The sequence below is a fragment of the Osmerus eperlanus genome, chromosome 13 (assembly GCF_963692335.1).
Source record: "Osmerus eperlanus chromosome 13, fOsmEpe2.1, whole genome shotgun sequence".
In the NCBI taxonomy this organism is placed as follows: Eukaryota; Metazoa; Chordata; class Actinopteri; order Osmeriformes; family Osmeridae; genus Osmerus; species Osmerus eperlanus.
Genome location: NC_085030.1, coordinates 13,816,752 through 13,830,430, shown reverse-complemented (window position 1 = coordinate 13,830,430; position 13,679 = coordinate 13,816,752). Strand labels below are relative to the sequence as shown.

At 46.0% G+C, this 13,679-nt stretch overlaps 2 protein-coding genes across 2 annotated transcripts in view; both read right to left on the bottom strand.

The window, feature by feature from the left end:
• Positions 1–3,976: 3,976 nt before the first annotated feature.
• On the bottom strand, positions 3,977–6,467 carry LOC134032211 (uncharacterized). The gene is made up of 2 exons (XM_062476090.1): positions 6,137–6,467; positions 3,977–5,449 (listed from the first exon to the last, which is right to left on the bottom strand). The coding sequence occupies exon 2, from the start codon at positions 5,438–5,440 to the stop codon at positions 4,610–4,612; it is 831 nt and encodes a 276-aa protein (XP_062332074.1). The 5' UTR covers positions 5,441–5,449; positions 6,137–6,467; the 3' UTR covers positions 3,977–4,609.
• A 2,327-nt stretch (positions 6,468–8,794) lies between these two features.
• The window catches only part of LOC134032878 (A disintegrin and metalloproteinase with thrombospondin motifs 2-like), a 30,723-nt gene continuing 25,838 nt past the window's right edge, over positions 8,795–13,679 (bottom strand). The window contains 1 exon segment of the mRNA XM_062476934.1: positions 8,795–12,042. Coding sequence (XP_062332918.1) covers positions 9,323–12,042 — 2,720 coding nt within the window. The 3' untranslated portion in view covers positions 8,795–9,322.

Below are 13,679 nucleotides of genomic sequence, written 5' to 3'. Positions count from 1 at the left end.
AATTACTGATACCAGAAAGTATCTACGAAGGTATTTGTACTTTGTTACTTCACATCTCTGGTGAAAGGTCAGTTGCATGCATCATGATACTGAGAATTATAAACACCTCAGCAGCTGTGGTTAGCTCTCTCTCTCTCACTCCGATTCTGCCTGCTGTTTCTGATACCTCATGGAAACATGGCCTGCACTCTCACATGGTTCCACTACCTAAGATCTAAACTGGACTATTCAGCACTTTACTCACCCAAGAAAGTCAATTGTAATGTGATTAATCCTTCAATAGTAAGAATATTAATAAGATAGCAAGTGTAAAACCACAGTGATAATTAATATGACAAAAACGTAATAACATGACTCATAAGATCTGATGACACGACTAAGAAGATTGAATAATTTACATGATCAACAGGGATATTAACCCTCGTGCTGCCTTCGGGTCACATGACCCAAAGGTTCATAACGAACCATCGTTGTGTTTACCCAATTTTACCCAATACAAAAACAAATTAAAATAATTTTCTTTTAAACTTTGCAATGTGGGGGGTCTGAGACAGCCCAACGGTTAAAAGAAAATGCTTCACTTTGTCTTTGTATGCGGTAAATCTGTCGCAATACGACGGTGGGTCACAATGACTGATGGGTCAGAATGACCCGAAGATAACACAAGGGTTAACCAATTATTGTTACAATCATTAGTAATAAGCTGCAGAGTGATTAGTAGTTATATTGTTAGACTGGAACAGAGATCTCAGACATAGACCAGACCTCAGTCTTTTATTAGCAGCAGGGAAATGTACTCCTCTTTTTCAAACTCCTGTTCTTTTAGTTTTCTTATGTGTGTTGTTTACTGGACAACAGCAGTTTTTCAGATGAAGCCTCCAGACAATAATGATGTGGAGTTTCAGATGATTGGTTCCGTCTGAGAGCTTGAGCAACGCTACTTTCAGGTCCTGTTCCTGCTCACTGTACAGTTCAGGGAAGGCACCAGCATCAGAAGACTGACACGCCAAGATCTGGGATTGGATCAGATGACCTTTCAAGATGGGAGAAAATGTGCATGTGGAGATGAGGACATGGACAGGGACAAAGAGAGACACAGAGCCTCTGATGCTGCGCCGATCACAGTCCCCCAGCCCTGTGGCTACCTCTGCTTAAACTGACATTTAACAACTCTGACCCAAGTTGAACACTGGATTTTGGTGTTTCAACACCCATTGACACTTCCCTGTTGTATAGCCTATGTTCTGCACCTCTCTTCCACCAGCCGTCTCTGGAGGAGGGGATCCCTCACTGAATTGCTCCTCCCAAGGTTTCTTCAATTTTTTTTCCTCTAGTGAGTTTTTCTGGGAGTTTTTCCTTGCCTTCCTTGAGGGTTTAGGTTGGTTGAGGGGCAGTTTTTGGTTGGTTGTGGGCGTATGTGAAGCCCATGTGCGTTGCTTGTAAAAAGGGCTATACAAATACATTTTGATTTGATTTGAGAGAGATAGATAGATAAAGAGAGAAAGAAGGAGAAAGAGAGACACAGATAAACCACTTGATTTGAATTTGAATATAGAGACAGATAGAGAGAGACAGAGAGAGAGACAGAGAGAGAGACAGAGAGAGAGACAGAGAGAGGCAGAGAGAGAGACAGAGAGAGAGAGAGAGAGAGAGAGAGAGAGAGAGAGAGAGAGAGAGAGAGAGAGAGAGAGAGAGAGAGAGAGAGAGAGAGAGAGAGAGAGAGAGAGAGAGAGAGAGGGCACCCTGTGGCATGCTGTTCTCAGGGAACCAGAAAGAGAGACACCCTGACACCTAGAGGGGTGTGAAGTTTGGTTGCAGACAGACAGGATGTTTACTGGTCTCCCAGGACAACCAGACACAGACACACTAACATAGAACAAGCTCATTCTCATGAGTATCTTAAGATCTGGGTCACTTATAAGCTATCAGCTAGTAAGAGAGTGTGTGTGTGTAAGAATATGTGTGTGTAAGTGCGTGTGTGTGTGTGAGAATGTGTGTGTGAGTGGGTGAGTATGTGTGTGTGAGAATATGTCTGTGTAAGTGCGTGTGTGTGTGTGAGAATGTGTGTGTGTGTCCATGTGTATATGAATGCTGTGTGGCTGCCTGACCTTTGTGTCTAACTAGGAGCTTAACATGACCCGTTACAACCCAGACCAGCTGAACACACACACTCTCTCTCTCTTGCACACACACATCTGATTAGTATTCTACCAGATTAGATGTTAAATCTATCTGTAACCTCTAACCCTCCCCCCATACACACACACACACCCACCATCACCTTTGTCATCATCTTTCTCTTCTCTAATAGAGCTGCTGTGTATTGATGGCTAGTCTGGCGCACGGGGGGGCGGGCAACCTTCCACCAGGTCTATCATCAGTCACACACAAACACACACCTACACACACACAAACACACACCTACGAGAGAGAGAGAGAGAGAGAGAGAGAGAGAGAGAGAGAGAGAGAGAGAGAGAGAGAGAGAGAGAGAGAGAGAGAGAGAGAGAGAGAGAGAGAGAGAGAGAGAGAGAGAGAGAGAGAGAGACTAAACCGGAGAGGGGGTTTACTAGTTCTTTAACCCTCGTGCTGCCTTCGGGTCACATGACCCAAAGGTTCATAACGAACCATTGTTGTGTTTACCCAATTTTACCCAATACAAAAACAAATAAAAATAATTTTCTTTTAACCATTCCAATGTGGGGGGTCTGAGACAGCCCGACAGTTAAAAGAAAATGCTTCACTTTGTTTTTGTATGAGGTAAATTTGTCGCAATACGACGGTGGGTCACAATGACTGATGGGTCAGAATGACCCGAAGATAACACAAGGGTTAAGTCTGCAGTCTGAGTCATATATATACATCTCTGAGGTTTGGCTGCAGAAGACACATAAAGATGTGCGGTGTTCTGTGGGTGAAGACGCAGCCGTGATACATGACGGACACAAACTGTTCTCCCAGCTTCAGTATTTCACGTGTGGGAATAGTTCCTGTGTTTTATTTATAGGGGACAGGAGAGTGATTTTGCTTTTACCCTATAGTTCTCGGTGTTCCTCTCACAGAGAGAGGGAGACAGAGACAAAGGGACACTGGAGAACACTGGGGCAGACATATTTAACTCCAATGGATATGCTTATTTTGAGTTTATGTTCTGTAGGGTTCTCTAAGTCTGTGATCTAGGGTTATTGCAAATACATGAAGGAGATGGGCTCCACAGTGACCTTATATTCAATATACATTTTTACACTCTGAAATTGGTGTAACTACAGCCCCCTCCCACCTCACCCTCACCCCCACCCCCTACACCATATGTTCTGTGCTTCTCAGAATGCAGCAGGATATTGTACCACAGCGCTAAATAATTAGCTCTGAGCGCTGACCACAACATCACCACTGTGGTTCTGAAAGCTGCATCAGTGCAGCCAGAGAACATATCAACATGTAACTGTCTTCCTGCTTCACCGGTCTGTTTGCAGGCTCCCCGTCACCGCAGGCCTGCTCTCCCCCCTTCACAACGTAAATGTCTGGCTGTTTTGGTGTACAAACCGTCTGGGTAAACATATTCTCACATGTACCTGTGAACTGTGTCTATTTATTGGTCATCTTTAGATTTACGCTTATAAAAGACAACAGTTGTGCAGGCTAGGTAGAAGAGACTGAAAATCAATCGTTAAATTGTTGTTTACGATGGAAAGACTTGTGAATGTGCACTAGTCTTTATAGATCAACTGTGTGGAAAGAAACAAATTATGAACGTCTTTAGCAATCATAGTCTTTGATCTGTTTGTGTACGTGTGTTTGTTTGTGGGTACGCGTGGATGTGTGTGTGTGACCTACGCCCAAAATCAAGATTCTATTGTTTACCCACCATGGAATCCCTCGACAGTTGCCATAGAAACCAGCTGGATCCCAACTGTTTCTGAAATCCATGCAGCTCAATCGAAGCAGCCAGGCAACAGTAACGATCACAGCAAAACACTGTAAGAAAACGTTGTTTATTCAATCCCAGTTCCCAGATAGGCAGATGTATAAAAAGACTGTCTGTCAGATATCACAAATGTTCATCAGCTTACACCAGCATTACATGCAGTGGAATGTGTGAGGATTTCTAGTCCTCTCCCTAGACTAGGTCAAGAGTTATGTCTCAGATGTGGTTTGTGGCACTGTGTGTGAATTTATGTTTGTTTGTGTGTGTGTGGGAGAGCATGCTTTTGTGTGCACGTGTTTGTGCATTTGCATTCGGTTGTGTGTGTGTGTGAACTAGCATGCGTCGAGTATGTGTGTTTCATTTGTATATTTTTCTGATTCAGTAATTAACTTATTAATGTAACAAAACATGATCAGAATGATTTACAGTTGAACAATCTAGTCCCACTGTCACTGAGGTGGCCTGTAGCAGCTGGTCTCTGGGCCATCTCTGGCAACATAATGCCGCACCTGGTCACAGTCTCAGTGGCCAGGCATTCCAGCAATGGGAAGGAACCTTCTGGAACCTTCTGGAACCTTCTCAAAGCAGAGTCCTTGCGATGATGTACCCCATTTCCTTTTGCCAGAAAAGAGTGTTGATCTGAGATCTGTGTGTGTGTGTCTGTGTTGAGACACCCCCTGAAGCTCACATCTCATCGATAGCGGGCGGCGCGGAGGCTCGCATACCCCCCTCTCTCCACACCCAGCCACGCCAGTCTGACATCCACTGAGACATCAGGGACTGCTTCCCCTTCTGCCTCCCCCCTCCTCCCTGCCTCCTCCCCTCTTCCTCTGGGCTGGCGGGGAGGGTGTGGTGGCTGTCTCCAGGGGTGGGGGCTGGCTGGGGGGCTGTGTGGGGCAGGGAGGAGGCGCCTGGGGGGGCAGGTTGAGGCTGGAGGGTGGGGACTGGGCAGCTGCTCTTGCGGTGTGAGATGGGGCAGGAGCGGGAGAAACTGTACGCATGGGGGCGTGTCTGTCCTTCTGGCCCCTCCCCATCCCTCCTCCCACCCCTTGCTTCAGCCAATCGCTGCCTCAGGCTCCCTGCCTGACAGGTGAAAGGGGAAGGGTTTTCCTGGTATCCATAGAGATACTCCAAGGGATCCACTGTACCATGGCAACCAAACACAGCCTCTTCGTTTCCATCCCTCTTCCCGCCCTGGCGAGCACTGATGACATCACTGATGTCTCTCCCATGAGCTTCCTCTCTGTGGTCAGGCTCAAAGGTCGCTGGACGCCGGTCATGAGCGTTGAGCCGTGACAACCTCTGGTTTAGAGAGTCCTTCTGGCGAGCGTTGATGACATCAGAGGGGGAGACGGAGCCCTGAGGGGGGAAAGGGGGGCAGGCCAGCTGGCAGATGGACAGCAGGTAGTCCTCAGAGGAGATGTTAGCCTGGTTCCTTGTCAGCTCCTCGTAGCCCTCAGCGATGGTGGGCAGCAGCAGGCTTCTCTTGGCCAGCAGAGAGGAGCGAGGACGCATGGCTGGACACTGAGGGACACGGGGACAGGACAGTGACCAGGCAGACAAAGACAGAACAATTCTGTTGAAATGTTCTCCCATCTCTGTCACTACTTCTCTTTTCTAATCTCTCTCCTCTCCTCTCTCCTCTCCTCTCTCCTCCTCTCCTCTCTCCTCTCTCTCTCCTCCTCTCCTCTCTCTCCTCTCTTTCCTCTCCTCTCCTCTCCTCTCCTCTCTCTCCTCTCCAGAAGTGTAAACACCCTAGTGGTCAACAACAGAACTGCATCAACAAATGAATAAACACTTTCCTCTTTAGCAGGGTTAATGTACAGGGGTGGTTCTGAGTACAGGGCTAGTCTATATGTATTCCTGCTCTCTAATGTTTGAAGTCTGAACGACAGTCCAGCTGTATTTCAGTACTAACCTCAGCTCCAGAAATAGTCTGGTCTAAACCGAGCATTCAAGCGTGTGTGCTCCAGGTGCAGCCTAGGCTAAAAATAGAGCCACACCTTGAGCACACACACTCCCACTGCGCTCCGTGGATTAACACACACACACACACTCTCACAGCACCCCTGGCTAAACACACACACCCCTGGTTGATAGCTGTTCTATTCTCAGATTGACCTGGGGAAACAGAGCAAACATCAACGAGCTCAGTGTAACATCTACATTCTCTATCATTCAAATGTCACATCCGAGAGCTTGAAAACTCACCTGATTTCAGTTGGTGTGTATCAAAGCCTGTTCTTCTTCCTTGTCTCTGCTCTCCTGGGTGGGTGTGTGTCCAGCCTGCTGTCCTCTTCTTAGTGTGTTCTGTGTGTGTCCTCACTGAGTTTTGTGTGTGTGTGCGTGAGTCCTCGGTGAGCCTTCGTGTGTGTGTGTCCTTAGTGGCTCTGTGTGTCTCTGCAGTTTAGTTCAGGGCTGATGTCCATTTCTGAGCGTGCTCTCTGGCTCTGACTGTCTGAGTCTGTCCACAGGCAATGGTAAAATGTAGATTTATCTTTTCCTCATGTCCCCCTCTCTCTCTCTCCCTCCCTCCTTCCCTCGCTCTCAGTCTGCCCTCCTTCCCTGATTCTAAAAATAGCAGCACCATCCACTTCTTTTCCTCGAGCGCTGTCATTGGCCAGCTGTATTGATGGAGGGAGGGAAAGACAGAGAGAGGCAAGCACAGAGAGAGAGAAACAGAGAGAGAGCGAAGAATCTTGCTTATCTAAATAACCAGTTTCCCGGTGTCGACCTTGAAACCCTGTGAAACAGATGGTCGTCGGGAGGAACCATAAGGAGTGTTCAGGGGGTTGATGTATTGCATTATGCATGCATGCTTGTGATACCTCTGAAAGATCTGTGTGTGTGTTTGTGTCTGGGGACTCTGCAGGTTGTGTGTCTGTGTGTAATATAACACTCTCTAAAAGCTCTCTGATGGAGCTGAAAACCCTGTCCTCCGCTGGAAGGCTCCTGAAGGAGCATGTGTCAATTCCAATGCGAGATGGAGACACAACAAGCCCATCCCTGGGGGAGGAGGGGGCGGGAAGGACAGACACACAGCAGGGTTTGTTTGTGTCTCCTGAAGAACAACAAGTCGTACTGAGAAGCCAGGAGGTTGAGAAGCTGGGTTCCACGAAAACCGATGTTACATCACCGCTTCAGAGAATCCCCCAGGGAGGCCTGCTGACCGGCAGGCAGATGTCACGGCTCAGGACATTAGACATTAGACAGGGGTCCATGTGGAACACACACACCATCAGGACATTAGACAGGGGTCCATGTGTAACACACACACCATCAGGACATTAGACAGGGGTCCATGTGGAACACACACACCAACATTCAAGTATTTGTAGAGAGGAGCAGAGATGAAGCATTATGAGAGTGGCAGAGATAAAGTATCAGACATGAAGCAGTAGAGATGAAGCATCAGACATGAAGCAGTAGAGATGAAGCATCAGACATGAAGCAGTAGAGATGAAGCATCAGACATGAAGCAGTATAGATGAAGCATCAGACATGAAGCAGCAGACATGAAGCAGTAGAGATGAAGCATCAGACATGAAGCAGTATAGATGAAGCATCAGACATGAAGCAGTAGAGGTGAAGCATCAGACATGAAGCAGTATAGATGAAGCCTCAGACATGAAGCAGCAGACATGAAGCAGTAGAGATGAAGCATCAGACATGAAGCAGTAGAGATGAAGCATTAGAGATGAAGCAGCAGACATGAAGCAGCATCAGACATGAAGCAGCAGAGTTGAACCATTATGAGAGTGGCAGGGATGAAGCATCAGAGATGGAGCATTCCAACTCTTCCAGTTACTGCAGCACAACTAGGTGCGCTCACATTGGTTTGTGTGTGTGTGTGTGATGGAGCAGTATGAATGAGAATGAGAATGCTTCAGTGACTACCCCCATTACAAATCTGTTATAAGAACAGTCTTTTTATAGAAGGGTGCAAAGATGGGGGAGAAGGTGAGTCATGCTGGCACATGGTGTTTTTCTATACTGCTACGGGTCAGGCTGTCACACACACACACGCACAATTTATATCCTGTGTGTTCATAAGAAACACTTCCACTGCAGACATGAATCATTCAGAGGCCCATAGCTTTCCCTTCATTTCCTTCGTCTGGGTGTTCCCATGCAGGATGACATCACCACCCACACAGAGTGACTCTGAACAGTGAACATGTACTCATTTATCTGACCAGGAGAAGTTAGCGGGATTAAAGAATTTGTTCACCAACATGTCAAGAAACTCTTAATCGTCCTCGGTTTTAGATCAGTGTCACGTTGGTACAGTTCTGGGCTCACCAACCAGGAACCAGACGGCAGCCTTCCTATATCCCTGTCGAGCACTTTACGTAACATAAGGCTACAATGATGACACTTTGAAATGTTGGTGAACTATCCCTTTAAGGAGCCGGACCTCCAGGAAGAACAGGGTGGTGCTGGTGTTCCTGCAGGGTGGTGTGTTGCGGATGACAGAGACAGAGGTGAGGCACCGTGGGCGCTGGACACGGCAGCTGCTACTCTGTCTCCCTCTAGGGGTGCACCTCTCCTAGCTCACCGCTAACATGTAGAAGGGATGTGGAGGAAGCGAGGGAAAGATAGATAGAAAGAGATAGATAGAGTGAGAACGAGATAGATAGAGATAGATGGAGTGAGAAAGAGATAGAGTGAGAAAGAGATAGATAGAGATAGAGTGAGAAAGAGATAGATAGATAGATAGATAGAGAAAGAGATAGATAGATAGAGATAGATAGTGAGAAAGAGATAGATAGAGACAGATAGAAAGAGAGAGAGAGACGGAGAGGGAGAGAAAGTATATGTTGCATAAAAAGCACTATAGTTAGGAATAAGAATGTGGCACACAACAAGTCCAAGTGTAAATACCACAGGCACATGAACTTTAATAAATATTCAACATTAGGTTTGTGATATGTACAGCTATGGTACAGACAGTTGCCTGGGTCACAGTTGGTCCCATAATAAACCAGATACAAAACAGAACGCACCCTGAAAGCTTCTATTGGAGAATGCTGTCGATACAAAAAGGCATTTATTCTTTTTTTTCTTTTTTAGCTTCTAGAAAATATGATACACATGATTAAGTCAATATTCTGTGATGTTGTTTTAGCACAGAAGAGGACAGAAACCTTCTAGAATCCTTGATTCACTCACAGAGCTGCACATGGCAGCAGGGGTGAACAGAGACAGCAAGATGTGTTTTGCTCAGAGATACGGGCCCTCGACAGTCCAGTTTGCTATGTTGCTTATTGTGTGAGTGAGTCTGTGTGTGTGTGTCTGAGTCCCAGCAGGGGACTAGCTGATATAAAGTCAGTCTGCCACAGCAGAAGTCCATCTCTATAAGAGAGAACAGAGGGGTTTTAGGACCAGGGGGGGCACTCAAGCGCTGTGCCCTCTCTTCATGCGGAGCAGAAAGTTTCTCTTCTCCTCCAGCAGCTCCTCGATGCGTTTGTTGCGCGTGCGTTCCCGGAGGAACACCCTGCGCCGCACAATCTGATTGGTCTGGGACAGGTAGCTGTCCCCGCCCCCCAGCCCGTCGGGGAAGTGGATGGCGTTGCTTTCCTCCCCAGTGGACTGGGCAGGACTCCGCTCTGTGGTTGTCATGGTGATTGTTGTCAGAGATGCAGTAGTGGAGGTCAGTTCTGGAGGGGGCGTCTGGGTTTCCATGGGGACAGTGACACTGAGAGGGATGTACTCTGGTAGGTCAAGCCAGGTAGAGGTGGTTAGATCTGACCAATTATCACTGAAAACAGTGGGGACAAACACTGTGACATCATCATTACCATCAAACATCACAGTTCCGCTGGATATTATGGCATCATCACTGTAGGGCAAGGTTCTGCTGGGAATTGTGATGTCATCCCCACTGTGTATTGCGACATCACCACTGCTGGATCCTGTGATGTCGTCATAGGGAGTGGTTACACTGGGGATAGGAGAATCGTGAAAGGGAATGGTTCCACTCGACATTGTGACTTCATCAAAGTAAATGGTTTCGGTGGGGTTTCTGACATCATCGTTGAAGAGGTTGCTGGGAGTTGTGGTTCCAGTCCATGAAATGTCATAGAAGATGTCACTGGGTGTCACCTTAGTGTTGTTACTGATGTAGGTAATATTGACAGTTCTAGAACTGGTGTGGTGCATGCTAGGAGTTGTGGTGTATGTGCCAGTGCTGGACTGGAGGGTAAACAAAGGATTCTTCCTGGTCGTGTGGTAGGCTGGGGTTGTGGTGGTGAATTCTGACATTTGTGGCAGGGTGTTCTTTTGTGGAACAGTTTTTGATGGAGGGTCATGTTTTTTAACTTTAGTTGGTTGAAAGGTATTTTTCGAAAAGGATTTTGGTGGAGGGTCATATTTTTTAACTAGTTCTGGTCTAGGAATCTTCTTTTGAACTGGTTTTGATTGAGGGTTCTTTTTTTGAACTGGTTTTGATTGAGGGTTCTTTTTTTGAACTGGTTTTGATTGAGGGTTCTTCTTTGGAACAGTTTTTGGTTGAGAGTTCTTCTTTGGAACAGTTTTTAATTGAGGGTTCTTCTTTGGAACCGTTTTTAATTGAGGGTTCTTCTTTGGAACAGTTTTTGGTTGAGGGTTCTTCTTTGGAACAGTTTTTAATTGAGGGTTCTTCTTTGGAACAGTTTTTGGTTGAGGGTTCTTGTTTTCAGCTACTTTTGAAGCAATGTTCTTCTTAGAACCTGGCTTAGGCTGACTAGGCTTACTCTCTTTTGGAGGTTTTGTCTCAGAGTTCTTTGGTGTGACTTTTGGCTGAGTCTTCTTTAGAACAGTTTTTGGTTGAGGGTTCTTTTTTGGAAATTTTTTGGGTTGAAGATTCTTTTTTGGAACTACTTTTGGTTGTGTAGGCTTTTTTGGAACTGTTTTAGGTTTAGGGTTCTTCTTTGGATTTGGATTTAGCTTTAGCTTTTTGAGTGGATCACTTTTCTGGCTGTTCTTTGGCTTTGACTTGGTAACTATTACGGGTGTGTGTGTGGTATATTCAAGATCCATAGTTGTTTCTCTATGTGTGGTATATTCAAGATCCATAGTTGTTTCTCTATGTGTGGTATGTTCAAGATCCATAGTTGTGTCTCTGTGCGTGGTATATTCAAGATCCATAGTTGAGGGTGTGTGTGTGGTATATTCAATATCCATAGTTGAGGGTGTGTGTGTGGTATATTCAATATCCATAGTTGTTTCTCTGTGTGTGGTATATTCAAGATCCATAGTTGAGGGTGTGTGTGTGGTATATTCAATATCCATAGTTGTTTCTCTATGTGTGGTATATTCAAGATCCATAGTTGAGGGTGTATGTGTGGTATATTCAAGATCCATAGTTGTTTCTCTTTGTGTGGTATATTCAAGATTCCTTGTAAATGGTCTGTGTGTGGTATATTCAATATCCATAGTTGATGGTGTGCCATATTCAGAAGCAATAGTTGTAGGTGTGTGTTTGGTGTGTGCATGTAAGTGTGTGGTGAGTGTAGGTGTGTATGCTGTGTGTGTAGGTGTGTGTGTAGGTGTGTATGCTGTGTGTGTAGGTGTGTATGCTGTGTGTGTAGGTGTGTGTGTTGTGTATGCAGTGTGTATAGGTGTGTGTGTTGTGTATGCAGTGTGTATAGGTGTGTGTGTTGTGTATGCAGTGTGTATAGGTGTGTGTGTTGTGTATGCAGTGTGTATAGGTGTGTGTGTTGTGTATGCAGTGTGTATAGGTGTGTGTGCTGTGTATGCAGTGTGTATAGGTGTGTGTGTAGATGTCTGTGTGGGATCCAGGTGAGGACTGTGGTCTCTTATCTCAGGTGGGGGCAGAGGGGCAGGATGGGAGGTGACCATGGGTTGACTGGTGGTGGAGGAGGTGGTGACCCTGGTGGGGGATGTGCCGGAGGGCATTAGGGTGCCGGAGGGAGGGAGGGTGCCAGAGGACGGGAGGGTCCCGGAGGACGGGAGGGTGCTGGAGGACGGGAGGGTGCTGGAGGGCTGAGGGGTGTGTGTGAGGGTGGAGTTACTACAGGACTTGCAGCACATCCTCTGGTACCCCGGCAGAGAACAGTAGTTCTTCAAAACCTCCATCCGGCAGAACACTGATCGGTCACCGTGACAACGCTGGCCTGTTTGGGAAGAAAACACAGAGATCTGAGAGTGTGCGCGTGTGCGAGTATGTGTGTTTATGATTGTGTACACCATGCTGAGTGCAGAAGAGAAGAAGTAAAGCCAGACCATCAGCAGAAGACCCAGGAGAAGGAGGAGCCCCAAGCACCCAGAAAAGTAGTTGTCATGGTGACCACCCTGAGAAGTTGTCATGGTGACCACCCAGAGCAGTTGTCAGGGTTGCTACAGCAGTTTAGTCCAGAGAGCAAGCCAAACAGGGTTGCCAGGTTAGTCCAGAGTAGAAAGGTGATTAAGAGGAATATTCTAATGCTGACACCTCACATATCTGGGTAATTATTCTCTGATATAAAGTTTTTATTTTCGTATTAAGCATTAATATGTCTGTATGTGGTTGGTAGCTGGAGGCTTAGACACTACGTTACATCTCTAAGAACCTGCGTTGAGAGAACCTTTCAACATTTTTCCAACATTTTTTTATTCATACAACTTTTGCAGTTGATAATGACAGTTAAGTGAAACCATGAGATGACCCCTCAATATAGATTCTGTTCATAAGAAAAAGAACTCAGGTGTATTGAAAGTTCACAGTTACTTTGGTAAAACACTTCATTACTTGGAAATCAACCAATCAGTTTCATAGTCAATGTATAAATAAAATGAATAGATCACATAAAATAATAAGATATCGTTTTGTTGTCGTTGTCGAATAAATAAAATACAGAATTTCCATGACGATGTAAAAACTGGAATGGCACGTGTTAAGTGTCATATGAAACATTTACAAAACATTAATAAAGTTTCCCTGATAAAATCAAAGTGCATATAGACGCAGTGCATGTAGTCCGTCTGAATGCAGCTCGACGCCAGCCCGACGCCGCTCGACGCCAGCCCGACGCAGGACTAGCTACACACAGCAGGCCAGTGAAGCCACAAAACAGTTACCCATATTATATAATATTATAGTTTCTTTTTTCCATAAGTAAGAAGATAACAGTCATGAAGGTTATTAAATACAGTCAACACCAATGTTTATATACAGGATTGAAGCGCCGTGTCAGGCCTGGTCTCACCCCAGCCATGCTGCACTGAACCTCAGATAGCTCGCTACATAGTCACAACAGAAACATGAGCTCACGACACAGAACGACCAGCCTCAAGGGCTTACACTCCCGACCCCCAGAGCAGCCCCCCCCCCTTCGGGACCACACAAGGCCAGCGTGCCATTGGTCAATGGAGTCTTAATGGTTGGCATGTGAGTTTGTTAGTCGGTCGAAGCTGCCTCTATTCTGGGTGATTTATAAACTTGTATGAGTAAAGCCATCTCCTTTCACAGATAAATGCCGTTACATTCAATCCAAGATAAGGCATTGTTCATAATGGGTGATGGTGTTGGTCTGATAGACAAGACAAGATGGACGCTCTCTGGTGAAGATTCATGAGGTATTTCTGTGTCTGATCTGGATGAGAACTAGAAGCCAGGATGAATAGTAACACACCAACACACAGATGCACGCACCCAGACACAAACACAGCCACAAATGGATTACGAACGAGCATTCACGCAGACACACACACACAGACACAAAGATGCACACACACACAAACATGCACACACACGCACACACTCACGCGTGAA

Coding starts and splice junctions, on each gene's coding strand:
- LOC134032211 (XM_062476090.1), bottom strand. CDS start 5,440: ATGCGTCCTCGCTCCTCTCTGCTGGCCAAGAGAAGCCTGCTGCTGCCC.